The sequence below is a fragment of the Sorex fumeus genome, unplaced genomic scaffold (assembly GCF_029834395.1).
Source record: "Sorex fumeus unplaced genomic scaffold, SorFum_2.1 ptg000246l, whole genome shotgun sequence".
Classification (NCBI taxonomy): domain Eukaryota; kingdom Metazoa; phylum Chordata; class Mammalia; order Eulipotyphla; family Soricidae; genus Sorex; species Sorex fumeus.
The window spans coordinates 332,572-347,129 of NW_026606303.1; the positions used below are offsets into that span (position 1 = coordinate 332,572).

The following is a 14,558-nucleotide window of genomic DNA, read 5'->3' on the forward strand; positions in this document are numbered from 1 at the left end:
CTACTCGGTTGCTTAAGGATTGTTTTACCTAGGCCGCAAAGCTAGGAGGCCAGTCTCCCTTTTTCTTTTTAAGTTAAGAAATACTCAAATTTGGGGCTGGAGCGATAGTACAGTACAGGGGAAAGTGTGTGCCATGCATGCGGCCAACCCGGGTTCCATCCTAGCACCCCACATGGTCCCCCAAGCATCACGGCGAGTGACCCCTGAGTGCAGAGCCAGGAGGAGGAAGCCTGGTGCATCACCTGGAGTGGCCCTCAAGAAAAAGAACAAACTAACCCTCAGATTCACTCCTCTTTAAAGTGACCCTCCCCCTCCCCAGGACCCTGAGCTTCAGAAACAACCTTCACCCCTTCACCCCATTGGCTTTGCCGTGGGGCCCCAGGACATTTGTTTGACACAAATGGGCTTTATTTATTGGAAAAGAGCCTCTTGTATGCAGCAATGGGGGAAGTGCGAGACATTCCTGAGTTTGTTCCCGGCACCTTGGGGTCAGGGAACATGGACCGTGGGGGTGTGAGTACCGATAACCCCGCCCCCTGCCCCACGTGGTTTGATGTCTGGCATTGCAATCTACAAATTCGTCTGCTCTTGAAACAGCCCCTGCGCTAAAACACTGCCAAGCAAAGCCTTTGGACAATTGTGCTGGAAGAGCAGAGGAGAGGAGAGTCAGCACAACGGATGCCTAGGACGGGAATAAAAGTCTAATCCTGGGGCAGAACCCATGGCACTGCGGGGAGGGCCCAGCCTTGCCTGAGGCTGACCTGGGCTCAATCCCCGGCGTCCCATGTGGTCCCTAAGCACTGGCAGGAGTAAGCGCTGAGCACAACTAGGTAGGACCCATAAACAGAAGCAAAAAAAATTTATAAGTCAACCATTATTTAGCAATACAGACTTTTGAGCCCAGTGGCAGCAGTAGAATCTGCAGTTTTATTACTTCAGGTAGAAGACCGTACGACCTACTAAAAGCGACGACCAAAAATTCTGCAGTGACCAGATCTGGAAGGGGAAGAAAATAACCACTTTTCTGTACTCAAATTTTTCTTTCTTTTTTTTTAATGACATGCTAGGGGCTGGAATGATACTACAACGTACAACGGCTAGGGCGTTTGCATATTCAATCCCCAGCATCCCATATGGTCCCCCATGCACCAGCAGGAGTAATTCCTGAGTGCAGAGCCAGGCATAACCCCTGAGCTTCGCCGGGTGTGACCCAAAAAGCCAAAAATAAAATAAAAAAATGAGTAACGTGCTAGTGTTATTTTAATTAAAAACTACATATTCCCTTGCATGTAAAAACATTGTTGTTGCTGTTTTTCACTTTTATCACTCTATGGGGCTGGAGTGATATCACAGCGGGAAGGCTCTTGCCTTGCTTTTTGTCTGACTCAGGTGTGATTCCCGGACTCCGTATGGTCCCCCGAGCACCGCCAGGAGTGCTCTCTGAGCACAGAGCCAGGAGTAAGCCCTGAACACCGCCAAATGTGCCACCAAATAAAAAGAACTATCTTGTTACAGATTCATTTTCTGCATTTACTGTTATGACTCAGGAGAACAAAAACTTCAACCAGAGTACCAGGTGAAAAAGACATAGTTCCACAGGATGGAAAACATCTTGAACTGAGGTGGAGCAGAGAAGCCCAGAATTTGAACTTGCTGCAGAAATGCAAACGAAAGTCAGAATGAAAAGGACAAATAGGGGAGCTGCAGGATAGCACAGCGGGCAGGGAACTTGCCTTGTTGGAGGCCAACCCAGGGTCCATCCCCGGCATCCCAGGTGGATCCTCCCCCAGCCAGGAGTGATCCTTGAGCACAACGCCAGGACTAAGCCCCTCACATCACCAGGTGTGGCCCCAAAACAAAAGAAAAGAAAGAGGTAGATGGGCCTAAGCATATCTGAGCTTTGCTCTGAAGTCTGGGGCCGCAGGGAGCACAGGCTTTGCAGGAGGCAGAGTTCCCTCCCTCCACCCAGCCCCCAGCAAAGAGCCAGGAGCATCCCCAAGGCCAGCCCACTGCCAGGCTGCTGAAGATGGAGGACACAAGGAAGGGAAATGCGTTTCCCATGAACTCTACTGTCCTGTAATTCCCTGTGAGACAGCGCACGCGCCACCCCACCCCAACCATCAGTTCTGGTTGCGGTGAGACCCCCTCCTCTGTACTGTTGAGTGGCGATTGTCGGGGTCTGTTGCACGTCCATAGTTGCCGCCCGTCTCAGCTCCTTCTATCTGCTCATCCTCCCAGCCCCCCAGTGCTGGTCCCAAATGGTCGGTTCATCCCTGGTGCTATTTGCAGGAGACAGCTCCCAAGTTGGGGGCACACAGACACCAGAGTCCCATCCTCCCCTGCGCTCCCCACAACGCACATCCCCCCAGAATCATGACTGGTGCCCTGGCTTGAGGAGGCAACCGTCCATCAGAAGGCGAAGCATTTTTTTGTTCCATTTAGGTTTTGTTTTTTAAGACACTCGTCTTGACATGCAACTTAGTGCTGGAGCGGTAGCACAGCGGGGTAGGGCGTTTGCTTTGCACGCGGCCGACCCGGGTTCGATTCCCAACATCCCATATGGTCTCCTGAGCAACACCAGGAGTAATTCCTGAGTGCAGAGCCAGGAGTAACCCCTGTGCATCGCTGGGCGTGACCCCCAGTTAAAATAAATACATAAATAAATTTTAAAAAATAAATGGCCCAGTTAACCACTTGTCCATTTCCCTCTGTTGCCTCATCACCTCTGTTCCCCTTGCCCCCCTATGTCCCAGGAATGTTTATGCAGCCATCCATGGAAAGTCACTCCTTCAGGGGCCGCGGAAGTCGTAGAACTGGTACTATCTTGTCTTGTACACAGCTGAGCTGGGTTCAATCCCTGGCACCCCATGTGGTACTGTGAGCCCAGAGCCAGGGTAAACCCTGAACATGGCCAGGTGTACACACATCCATCCCAAAGAAAGAAAAGTTCAGTGAATCAAAGGAACAAATGATGACTTTATTTTTTTTTGTGGGAGTAAAAAATTTTAAAACGATAGCACAGCGGGTAGGGCGTTTGCCTTACAAGCGGCCAACATGGCCGACCCGAGTTCGATTCCTCCGCCCCTCTCGGAGAGCCCGGCAAGCTACCGAGAGTACTGGATATGCCAGACACAGTAACAACAAAGTCTCCAATGGAGACGTTACTGGGCCCGCTCGAGCAAATCGACGATCAACGGGAGGGCCTTTTAAAAAATTTTAAAACAAATATTGAACTGATTTGAACCAGCGAGTCTGACACGAACATCCACAGCTGTCCTGGACCCCAGACATTAATGAGATCCCCCACTTCACATGCACCTCTGTCTCTCTCCAAATATGCGTCCCAGGAGCCACACTTCTGTCCCCTCTCCTGTCCTTTCCAGACTGTGGCATTGCCCAGTCTTGACTGGCCATCCGTCCTCGCCCTGTGCTCCCCCACACACGTCCTTTTGTGGTGTAAATGCTCACACACACACACAGCCACACACGCACCCGTTGGGTTGTATCTGTTGTGTCTTCGCTCCTTCCCTGTCTTGCCGCCCTCTCTCCCCAGGCCAGGTCCTCCATCTCCTCTGCCAGCCAGCCCGGAGGAGAATCTGGCCGAGGGTGTGAGGCCACATGCTCCGTGTGCCCCGAGCTCTCATCCTCTACCGGAAACCCATGTTCATCTTTCTGTTCTGGCCTTTTGCGAATTGCCTTTTTGTTTAAGAGCAACTCACTTTGGTCCTCTCCAGAGTCTGGATGAAAATCATTCTCTGTTGGGTTAGTCGTAACAATCTTTGCCCTGTTCTGGCTCAGAAAGGTTTCAAAAACACATTCTCCAAACTTGCTGAAAGTTGCTGAAATGAGTGAGAACCAATGGATACTCCCAGCATAAAGCCACTCTGCATGACATTCATATAATTGCTTTGCATGTGTGTGTGTTTTAATTGTTGTCATAGCTTGGTAATAATTTATTCAAGATATCGCACTTCAACCTGGGATTAGCTGTTTAAAAGAATTCTTTTGGGGGGTTGGGGGTGCAACCAGTCCTTCTTTTCTTTTTTCTCTGTCTGTTCTCCATCTCCCAAAGTTATTAACTTGTTTCTTTAAATTCACATGGACAGAATGATACGCAGGTTCTGGCATGTACACATAGGCAAACTTTTTCTCCCTCACAGTCAGTAAAATTTCACTAAAATTTTGCACACGTAAAAGCCTGGGCCCCTCCCCCCACAATAGTCCTAGGAGCCGTTGAGCGTCCATTCTAGGGCAGTTGTGCACTGGGCTCTCTCTGGGTTGATTTCTGGCATTTTGAACACTTTGGTCTTTTAGAGAATCCATGTTCATAAGAGACTCCGATGAAGAGAAAGCTTCCCTGCAGAAATCCATCAGTATTACCAGCGCTTTGCTCAGGGAGAAGGACGCAGAGCTGGAGAAGTTGAGAAATGGGGGTCGAGTCCCGGCCCCGCCCACGTGGATCCGAGCCACGCCCATCTCCGCCCGGGCCACGCCTACATGGGGGCCGAGCCACGCCCATCTCACTCTGAACCACGCCCACATTGGCCTGAGCCATGCCCACTCCGGCTTGAGCCACTCCCATGTCGGCCCAGGCCACGCCCACATGGGGGTCCCAGCCACGGCCACGTGGGCCTAAGCCACACCCCTGTGTTGCAGGTCTCCTTGCTCAGGGGAGAAAATGCCTCTGCCAAGTCCTTGCATTCAGTTGTTTAGTCCCTGGAATCTGACAAGGTGAAGCTGGAGCTCAAGGCCAAAATCTTGGAGCTTCAACTCAAAGAGAAAAAAAGGCAGCTCCAGAGCTGGGCAGGTAAAATGCTACCGCTGAGGGGTGCCTGCTCTCCGCCCTCCCCCACACCTCCAGGGACACCAGCCCCCCTGACCCGCCGCCCCTCCCCCAGCTGGCTGCACAGGAGGGTGAACTTGGGCACCTGCCTGGAGCATGGGCTCGAGGTAGCGTCCCTGGGTCCGCAACACTGGCGCCAAAATAAGAGCCCAGAACAAGGCGAAAAGGCACTTTGGGGATGGGGGTTAGTTTGGTTTTGGGGTCACACCTTGCGGTGCTCAGAATTTACTGCTGGCTCTGCTCAGGGATCACCCTGCTCAGGGGACATTCAGGGGACCAGAGATCTAACCCCCTACCTGCTGAACTGTTGCTGCCCCCAAAAGGCACATTTTCAAAGACCTACACTCACTCTTTTTGTTTTTTTTCAACTAAAAGGTAATTCTGATTCTCAAGCAGATGAGGACGAAAGGGCCCAGGAGAATCAGGTAATATTTCTTTGCTGTGTTGCTTCCATGTTATGTTTTAGTTTGGTTGTTAGTTTGGGGACCACACCCCGTGGTGCTCAGGGCTTACCCCAGGCTCTACACTCAGGAATCACTCCTGGTTCCCTGAGCACCACCAGGAGTAATTCCTGAGTGCAGAGCCAGGAGTAATCCCTGTGCATTGCCAGGTCTGACCCAAAAAGCAATAAGTAAATAAATAAATAAAATGTATTTATGTTTAAGTTTATGCATTTAGGAATAAAATGGGGGCTTTTTTTGTTTGTTTGCTCATAGGAGTTTTCGTTGCAATGAGTATTAAATAGATTCACCTCATTCTTTTTCTTTTTAAAGTTTTATTAGTGAAACACCATGAGGTACGATTGTGGACTTACAAGTGTTTGTGTTTGGATTTTAGTTATACAATGATCAAGTACCCATCCCTCCACCAGTGCCCATTCTCCGTCACTAATGATCCCAGTAACCCTCCCACCCCCCAACCCCCCTCACCTCATCCCCCCCATCCCATCTCTGTGGTAGGACATTCCCTTTTGTTCTCTCTCTCCTTTTGGATCTTGTGGTTTGCAAAAGAGGAATTGAGTTCACCACCGTGTTCAGTCTATAGTCTACTTTCAGCATGCATCTCACAACCCAAGTGGATCCTCCAAACACCCGATTCACTTCATTCTTGAATCCTCGCCCTTTTGGCCTGGGATACTGGACTTAAGGATGAGGTGTGTCCTTCCAGCGTCTGCTTCTGAAACCTTGGGCATTTCGTGCACATTCCATGCATCTGTGTATTTCTGGAGGGAAGATTCTTGGTTTCACAGTTTCAGAAGAAAAGCTATTTGGACATTCCCAATAAAATTATTTCTGCTCAAAAAAAAATAAACCATTAGCCAGTGTGTTAAGTCTATGTATATTATATAATCTCACTCTGAACTGTCCTCCTCCAGTACCCCCCAGACAAGTAAACAGTTATTTCATCATTTTTTTATTTTTCCATATAAGCAGATGTATATGTTTATAAGCATATGTAAGCCAAGCCTAAATCTTTTCTTTTTGACTTAAATATTTTCATTTTACACGAAATGGTCTGAGCTTAGCTCCCTTAATAGCTGCTTACTATTCTATTCTATGGATTGCTGTAATTTCATCAAATTTGAAATTAATCTAGGATAAACCCCTAGAAACAGAATTGCTCCACCTAAAACTTCCTTTATATTTGGCTACTTGACTTCATTTCTCCTGTGCTGAATGGAGGGGCCATCTCAGCCTCTGTCCCAGACACCCAGCGGCTCCTGGGACTTAGTGGGGGCGGCGAGCCCGGAGCTGCCTGGGGTGTCTCACTGTCCTGGGCATGAGGAGCCCAGCAAGCCTTGTTTTCTCTCTCCTTTGCCTCCGCTCCCGCTTGTGCCTCCTGCTGCCGCCAACACTTTCCTCCTAAGCAGCAAATGCTTTGTTGTCTTCCTCACTTGTGAGTGTGTGTGCATGTGTGAACATGTGTGTGTGCTCACGCGAGCACTGGGGAGCGTGTCTGTGTGTGTGTCCGGGTGTGTCCACGTGTAAGCGTGTCTGGCTTTCCCCTCTAGATTTGAATCCCTGCTCTGGCCTTTTCCTCTTCCTGAACGGTAGCTCCCAACAGGACCGTGTCTCGGAGGGAAGTGGGAATCGTTTCTTGGCTCCAGTGTGGGAGGGCCTGGGCCCTCTCAGAGACTCGTCGTCAGAACTTGCCCTGAGGGAGAAAAAGAATCAGTCTGTTTTTCTGGTTTTCTTTCTACTTTCTTTGGGGGCCACACCTGGCTATACTCCGGGCTTCCTCCTGGCTCTGCACTCAGGAATCACTCCTGGCTGCTCTCCGCTGGCCCCTGTGGGATGCCAGGGATCAAACCTGGGTTGGCTGCGTGCGAGGCAAGCACCTTTCCCGCTGTGCTATCACTCAGACCCAAACCTGCCAGTTTTTAAATGAAACATGAATGTTTGTGCCTACAGTCATGCTTGCTTTTGTAAAGTGGGATTTTTTCCCCCCCCCGTGGATTTTAAAGAAGTGAGTCTGTCTTTGTAGGAGAGGGAAGGCCCTCTTGACTCCCTGCTCTGAGAGGAACCGAGGGGGCCCAGCATCTCCTCCTGGGGTCTTCCCTGGGGTACCCAGGAGCTTGCGCTCAGGAAGGGAGAGGGGAGCTCTGGCTGCCTCAAACCCTGGGGCGGGGACTGGAAGCGGGGCCCAGCCTCCTCTGTGGCGGGCTCCGATGGCTCCCGCAGATGGCTCACCGTCTCACGCTCTCCTTTAACACAGATCGATTTCCTGAATTCCGTGATTGTGGACCTCCAAAGAAAGAATCGGGACCTCAAGATGAAAGTGGAGATGATATCCGAGGTGGCTCTCGACGGGAACTGGGACGACCTCAACAATGATGACAACAACAGTTTCGGCCCGGCCACACCATTCTCTGCACTGTGCAGAAATCTCCAGCTGTTGATGCATGAGATAACAAGCTACTTGTGAAACACCTAAAATAACCAATTTACTGTCTTTACAGTTTTCTTTTTTTCACCGTGCTTTTAGATGAATGTATGATGAGAAATTCAACATTAATACTTTTGGATTTTCTTATCACAAAAAAATTAAATGAAGGACCTCAACCATCAGAAGTTTATCATCCAGTTTGAATCTATTTATCTTCATTTGAATGTTTTCTAGTTCTGTAAAAAGTGATAAATAATGTACCATCCAGGCGACATGTATAATAAGAACGTCTATCATTGTATATATGCTTTTAATGTATTTTCCTCTGGAGATTATCAGGTGTCTCACCAGTCAAAGATCTGTAAACTATTGAAATTTTTAGTAGTAAACATGATTGAAATTGTTTCACACACTATGTAAAGCAGTATTAAAATTTGAGCAAACAGGTGTTCTATATCTACATTAATAACATTATTTCCTTTTTGCCAGTGATAACTGATTATGCTCAGGTTCATTTATAAAAGATTTTTGGCTAGCAATCAAGAAATATGGAGTCAAATGAGTCAAACAGTTTCTACAATGGAATTCTGATACACCAATTTCTTTTTGTTTCTTTATGTTTGTGCCACCCCTGGTGATGTCTTAGGGCTTATTCATGGCTCTGCACTCAGGAATCACTCCTGACAGTGCTCGGGCAGACTATATGGAATGTCAGGGATTGAAGCCAGATTGGCCAAAGCAAATGCCCTACCAGCTGCACTATTGCTCTGGACCTGTAAACCATTTTCTTAAAAGTGTTTATCTTGGGCTAAAGAGATAGTGCAGTGAGTAGGGTACTTGCATGTGGCTGATCTGGGTTCAATGGCAGGAATCCCATCCAGTCATCAGTGCCCTGGCAGGAGCAATCTGTAAGTGCAGAGGCAGGAGTAAACCCTAAGAAGCACTGGGTTGGGGGTATGGTGTCACAAGCAGGTCAGTCTGTACCTGTGAGGCGAGTGCATCAGCAGACTTCCAGGTATCCCCAAATTGCTGCCGTGCTTTTGGCCAGGCCCCAAAAACTTGGGGCAGAGTTGACCAAGAAAGTAAACAGGCAAAAGTTAGGTATGTGGGAGATACACCCACAAACCACCTCCAGTTCAGCTATATAATTGGAGACATGGCCTCTCTGGTTCCTGATTGAACTGCTTAACGGCCATGATCCCAGAGAATCAGAAACAAATCTCGAAACCCAACGGCTTTTGGCAGAAATGTGTCCAGTCCCTGCAGAAAGTTAGAGGCGCTGGGCCACCCCAGGTGGGAATAGATTTTGTGCCTTGGCCTGTTCTCCCTGGAAGCCCGCTGGCCGCCATCCTCCAGAGGCCACTGGACAGTCAGGTTTGGGCCCACAGTTACGAGACACTTAAGGTCTCACGGGATGGGGGTGGAGCTGGCCCTTTCCTCCCCAACAAGACCCCAAGTCGTCACCCACAAACGGCCTCTCTGGCTTCTGATCAAGCTCTTTAACGGCCATGATCCCACAGACTCAGACACAAATCTCGGAATCCAGTGGCTTTTGGCAGAAATGCATCCAGACCCTGCAGTAGGTTACTGTCGCTGGGCCATTCCAGGGAGGAAAGGGTGCTGTCCCTCCACCTGCTCCCCCTTGGCGGCTCGGTGGCCACCATCCTCCAGAAGTCATTGGACAGTAAGGTTTGAGCCCTCAGTGATGAGACACGTGGGGCCTCATGGGATGGGGGTGGGACCAGCCCTTCCCTCCCCATCCCAGCAAGACCCCTAGTCACCGCCCACTAATGGCCTTTCTGGCTCCCGATCAATCTGCTTAATGGTCATGATCCCACAGACTCAGGAACAAATCTTGGAACCCAGCAGGTTTTGGCAAGAAATCCCTCCAGATTTAATTGTTAAAATTTTGGAATTTCAAAATCGCGCAGCCACTACTACAACCACGCGACATCATATGTTATTTACAACCAGGAATAGAAAACAAATTGTCTACTGTTGCCTTTTCAGGAGATCTGAGTTTTGGGGTAAAATCCCAAATAATAATAGTGGATCCGGTGTCAAAATATTGAATGTAATCAAAGTAGAGAGAGAGTAATGTGGAAATCATCTCCTCCACAGGTAAGTGGAGGGTGTGGGATGGGGGTATACTAGGGGTTTTGGTGGTGGAGAATGGGTACTGGTGAAGGTACGCATGTTTCATTGTATGACCAAGACTTAAACCCAAAAGCTTTGTAACTGCTATCATGGTGATTCAATAAATAAAATTATAAAAAATGAAAAAAATAAACCACTGGTGAGGTTTAAAGGTAAAAAACCCTACACAGGGTGCTGGAGAGATAGCACAGCGGGTAGGACATTTGCCTTGCACGCAGCGGACCCGGGTTCAATTCCCAGCATCCCACATGGTCCCCTGAGCACCGCCAGGAATAACTCTCGAGTGCAGAGACAGGAGTAACCCCTGTGCATCGACAGGTGTGACCCAAAAAGCAAAAGAAAAACCCAAAACAAAATCTTTATTGTATTATTGCAAAGCTTCCTAACCAACGTAGCCTAAAATGAATACCTTCAGTGATTCTCCGTAGCTATTTCACAAGAAGAAATGAAAGGGACACCATGCAGTGCAAGCAGCATCAATCCATAAAATCTGGGAAAGAAACTGGAAGTTGCTATATTTTTAACCCAAAATGAACAGATCCAACGATGTTTATAAGCACCAACTCCTGTACGTTTGACGCACGTGTCCTCAGGTTGATTTTTCTGGAGAAAGAGCTTGAACAAGACCGTCACCTTTAGCCTACATAATCCCCAATAGCAGTCCTTGACTTTAGAATCTATGGTAGGGAATTCACACGGTCTATACAGGAATCATGGTTACTTGGCAGGATATCCAAATATTACATCGTACTGTGTATATTCTGTAATACTACGTTGTAAGTCAGTAAACTCTAGATTGGAGAGAGAGCCCTGGCAAGCAGCAAACCCAGATTCTTTTCCCTGGCACTTCCTATGGTCCCCAGCATCCCCTCCAGGAGTGATGCCTGAGCAGAGCTCGGAGGAGCCTCAGCACTGCTGGATATGGTTCCCGAGTCCCTTCACAAATATAAGTAAGCACCCATTTTGTGGATTATAGTATATACGGTCACGGTCCTCCCGCTGTTCATCGATTTGCTTGAGCGGGCCCAGTAACGTCTCCATCGTGAGACTTGTTACTGTGTTTGGCATATTGAATACGTCATGGGTAGCTTGCCAGGCTTTGCCATGCGGGCGAGATACTCTCGGTAGCTTGCCGGGCTCTCCGAGAGGGGCGGAGCGTGCAAGGCAAACGCCCTACCCGCTGTGCTATTGCTCCAGCCCATAATATACATCAGGATCAGGATCAGGATCATCCTGTTGTCCGTCGATTTCCTTGAGCAGGCACCAGTAACGTCTCCTTCTTCCTAGTCCTGAGATTTTAAAAGAGCCATTTCAATGCTCTTTTAGGATTAGGAGAATGAACCCCGTCATGGTTACTGGTATTTGGCATATTGAGTAGGACACGGGAAGTTTGCCAGACTCTGCCATGTGGGCAGGATACTTTCGGTTAGCCTGCCGGGTTCTCCAAAGTAAGAACGCGATAATAAGATGTCATTATTCCGGGAGCTGGGTTTTATAGTCTCTGGATTTTGGCCGTTGATGGGACCAACCTGGCGCTGGCGGCAGCTGGTGGGTGTGACGTTTACCTACTGGAAGATGAGGAAGGGGTCTGGGTGGAGAAGGCCCAGTCCCGATCTGAGTAGGCTTGGAGACCTCAGCCCCGGGACCCGCATGCCTGGGTTCCTCTGCCAGTTCTTTCATGCATGAGGCCCGTCCGGACGTGTGGAGAGTGGGCCCAGCATGGCCGTGGCTGGCTCCAGAGGTCCTCAGCTACTATGGCTCTGCTCGGGGTGGGGCGGGGCGGGGGGAGAGAAACTCAACCCTCCCCCCTCCAAGGGGCCCCGGTGAGGAGAGCCAGGCGCGGGGGCAGGAGACTCTGCTCAGACAAGAGCTGGATCATCAAGATCAGGCCAGGGCCAGCCCGCCAGCGAGAAGGGCGCCCTCCTGTGGCATCTTGGGAGAACAGCAGCTCAGACGCAGGCTAGAGAATCAAGATCAGGCCAGGGCCACCCTGCCAGCGAGAAGCGCGCCCTCCCGTGGCAGCTTTGGAGAACTGCAACTCAGACAACAGCTGGATAATTAAAAGCAGGCCAGGGCCACCCCCGCCAGCGAGAAGGGCGCCCTCCCGTGGCAGTTTGGCAGAACTGCAGCTTAGACAAGAGCTGGATCAAACCAAGATCTGGCCAGATCACCCCCGCCGTCGAGAAGCGCGCCCTCCTGTGGCAGCTTGGGAGAACTGCAGCTTAGTCAAAGGCCGGGGAGTCAAGGTCTGGCCAGCCACCCCTGCCTTTGTCCCCAGGTGACCCTGTCTGCCTTGTTTCATCCAGCCCCCCGTGATCTCTTTCTCACCCCCTCACTGTTCTCTAACTTTCTTTCAATAAAAACATTTTACTGAAGAATTTTATTGAAAATGTTTTTTCGATAAAAAGACATCATAATCCTTGCATTACATTGCTGATGTTGCCAGTATCATGGCCATGTTTACCATACAGCCACCAAATTTCACCAAATTTGTCCCAATGTTACCAAGCCCACCAAATTCGTGCCATAGCAAACCAAAACGGAAACACCTCCCCCAAAACAGCAGTGGCAAACGTTACCAAATTCACCATACCAACAACAGATTCACCGTGTTTGTGACACAGTGTACCAAATTCACCAGATCTGTGAAAGCCAACCAAAATCGGAAAGATAAAACACCAGTGCCAAACCTCACCAAATTTTACCACAGTGTGCCAAATTCACCAGATTTGTGCCACATTCAAACAAAACACAAATAGCAAAATAGTGGTGCCAAACATCACCGAATTTTCCGTAATATCATCAAACTTGCCAGATTTGTGCCACCTCCAATCAAAACAGAAATAGCAAAAAATAGCAATGCCAAACTTCACTGAATGTACCAGTTCACCAAATTAACCAGAATTGTGCCACAGCCAACCAAAACAAATACAAAAAACAGCAGAGGCAAACGTCACCAAATTTGCCATAGCATCACCAAAGTCACCGGATTTGTGCCACAGCCAACCAAAACCAAACTACCCCAAAAGCACTAGTGCCAAAGTCACCAAATTTGCCATAGCATTGCCAAATTCACCAAATTTCTGCCACAGTCAACCAAAACGGAAATGCCCCCATAATAGCCATGCCAAAAGTCACTAAACTTGCCATCTCGTCGCCAAATTCATCATATCATCACCAAGATTCATCAAACTTGTGCATGACTTCATTTCATGCCCGACATCATGATTACCACCAACACCAAAATGACCATGACCAGTCTCAGACCATGATCACCAGATCACCAGCATGATCTGATCGGCAGAGCGTCCCACCAGCTCTGTCCGCATCACCATGCCACCATCATCACCGCAACTACATCCCCAACAAAGCTGCCATTTTCACCACCAAAGCATCATCACCACAGCACCATGCGACAGCTATTCCTGCCACCATCACCACCGCCACAATCTTTGGCATTGCCATTGCTGCCTCAATAACCATCACCATTGTCGTTCCACCAGCTCAGCCTATCCCAGTGCCACCCATGAGTGTGACTGATGTGCTGGGGGGGGGGGGTGCCTCCCTCCATGACGAGTGCTGCTGTGCCGAGATGGATGCCTGTGTGTCTGGGACGTCCCTGCCCCCTGCCAGGCGTGGGCATTCTGAGCTGAGGGGTGCGGGTGAAGGTTCATTTTCTTGCTCTCAGGGGCCCCTAAATGGGGCAGCTGCAGGGAGCCAGTTCCTCTGATGATCACTGATGACAGTCCGGTGCTTGCTGGGCTCCAGAACTCTGGGAAGAGAGAGACACACACACAGCGAGAGATCACTCACAGGCATTTTGCTGACAGCTGCGTCCCCTGAGCAAAATGATAATAATATACATATATACATATATATGAGATTGATATCCAAGGCTAGGAAAATGGGGCCAGGAGGACTGGTCAATGGTTGGAAGCTCCCACAAGCATCGGGGACAGAGGGTAGTTAGGATAGAGTAGGGACCAGTCGGCAATAATGCTTGGAAATGGTTGGAAATCACTTTGGACGGGAACTGGGTGTTGAAAGTAGGTAAAGAGATACACATAATAACCTCTCAATATCTGTATTGTAAACCGAAAAGCGTGTGTCAGAGAGAGGGGGAGAGAGAAAAGAGGGAGAGAGGGAGTAGAGAGAGAGCACTGCAGAAAGGAGGAGGGAGAGAGAGGTACCTTGCCTGCCTGGGGGAGTAGGGAGACTGGGAACATTGGTGGTGAGCGATGTACACTGGTGAAGGGACAGGTGTTGGAACGTGATATGACTGAAATCCAATCATGATCAACTCTGTGTATTTCACTAGGATTGAAAAAATTCACAAAGAAAATAACATTTTAAAAAAGACAAAACAAATCTAAGTCAATCGTGAAATTTTGAGCGAGCAGCAGTGCAGCGGGCTGGTGAGCGGTGCTAGCAGAGCCTCACCTGGCAGATGTGGTGGAGTCAGCTCCCACGCTCCAGAAGCTTCCGAAGCTTGGCGCCTCTCCCTGGCCCAAACTGAGCCTTACTCATCAGCGTTCCTTTGGGGGCTGCAGGGGCTGAAGCATATGAAGCATATCCCTCCTGCAGGCAAATGCCTTAGTCCCTGTGCTATTGTAAGGCCAGAGATGGAAATGTAAGGGCCGCCCGGGCTAATAGTCATGAAAGAGTTAAGTGG

The 14,558-nt window shown here is 49.3% G+C and overlaps 1 protein-coding gene across 1 annotated transcript in view; it reads left to right on the top strand.

Moving 5' to 3' along the window:
- The window catches only part of LOC130018276 (CAP-Gly domain-containing linker protein 1-like), a 37,239-nt gene extending 29,230 nt beyond the window's left edge, over positions 1-8,009 (top strand). Inside the window, 4 exon segments of the mRNA XM_056109004.1 lie at positions 4,315-4,438; positions 4,657-4,807; positions 5,219-5,268; positions 7,559-8,009. Of these exon segments, the coding sequence (XP_055964979.1) occupies positions 4,315-4,438; positions 4,657-4,807; positions 5,219-5,268; positions 7,559-7,768 (535 nt within the window). The 3' untranslated portion in view covers positions 7,769-8,009.
- Positions 8,010-14,558: the final 6,549 nt, after the last annotated feature.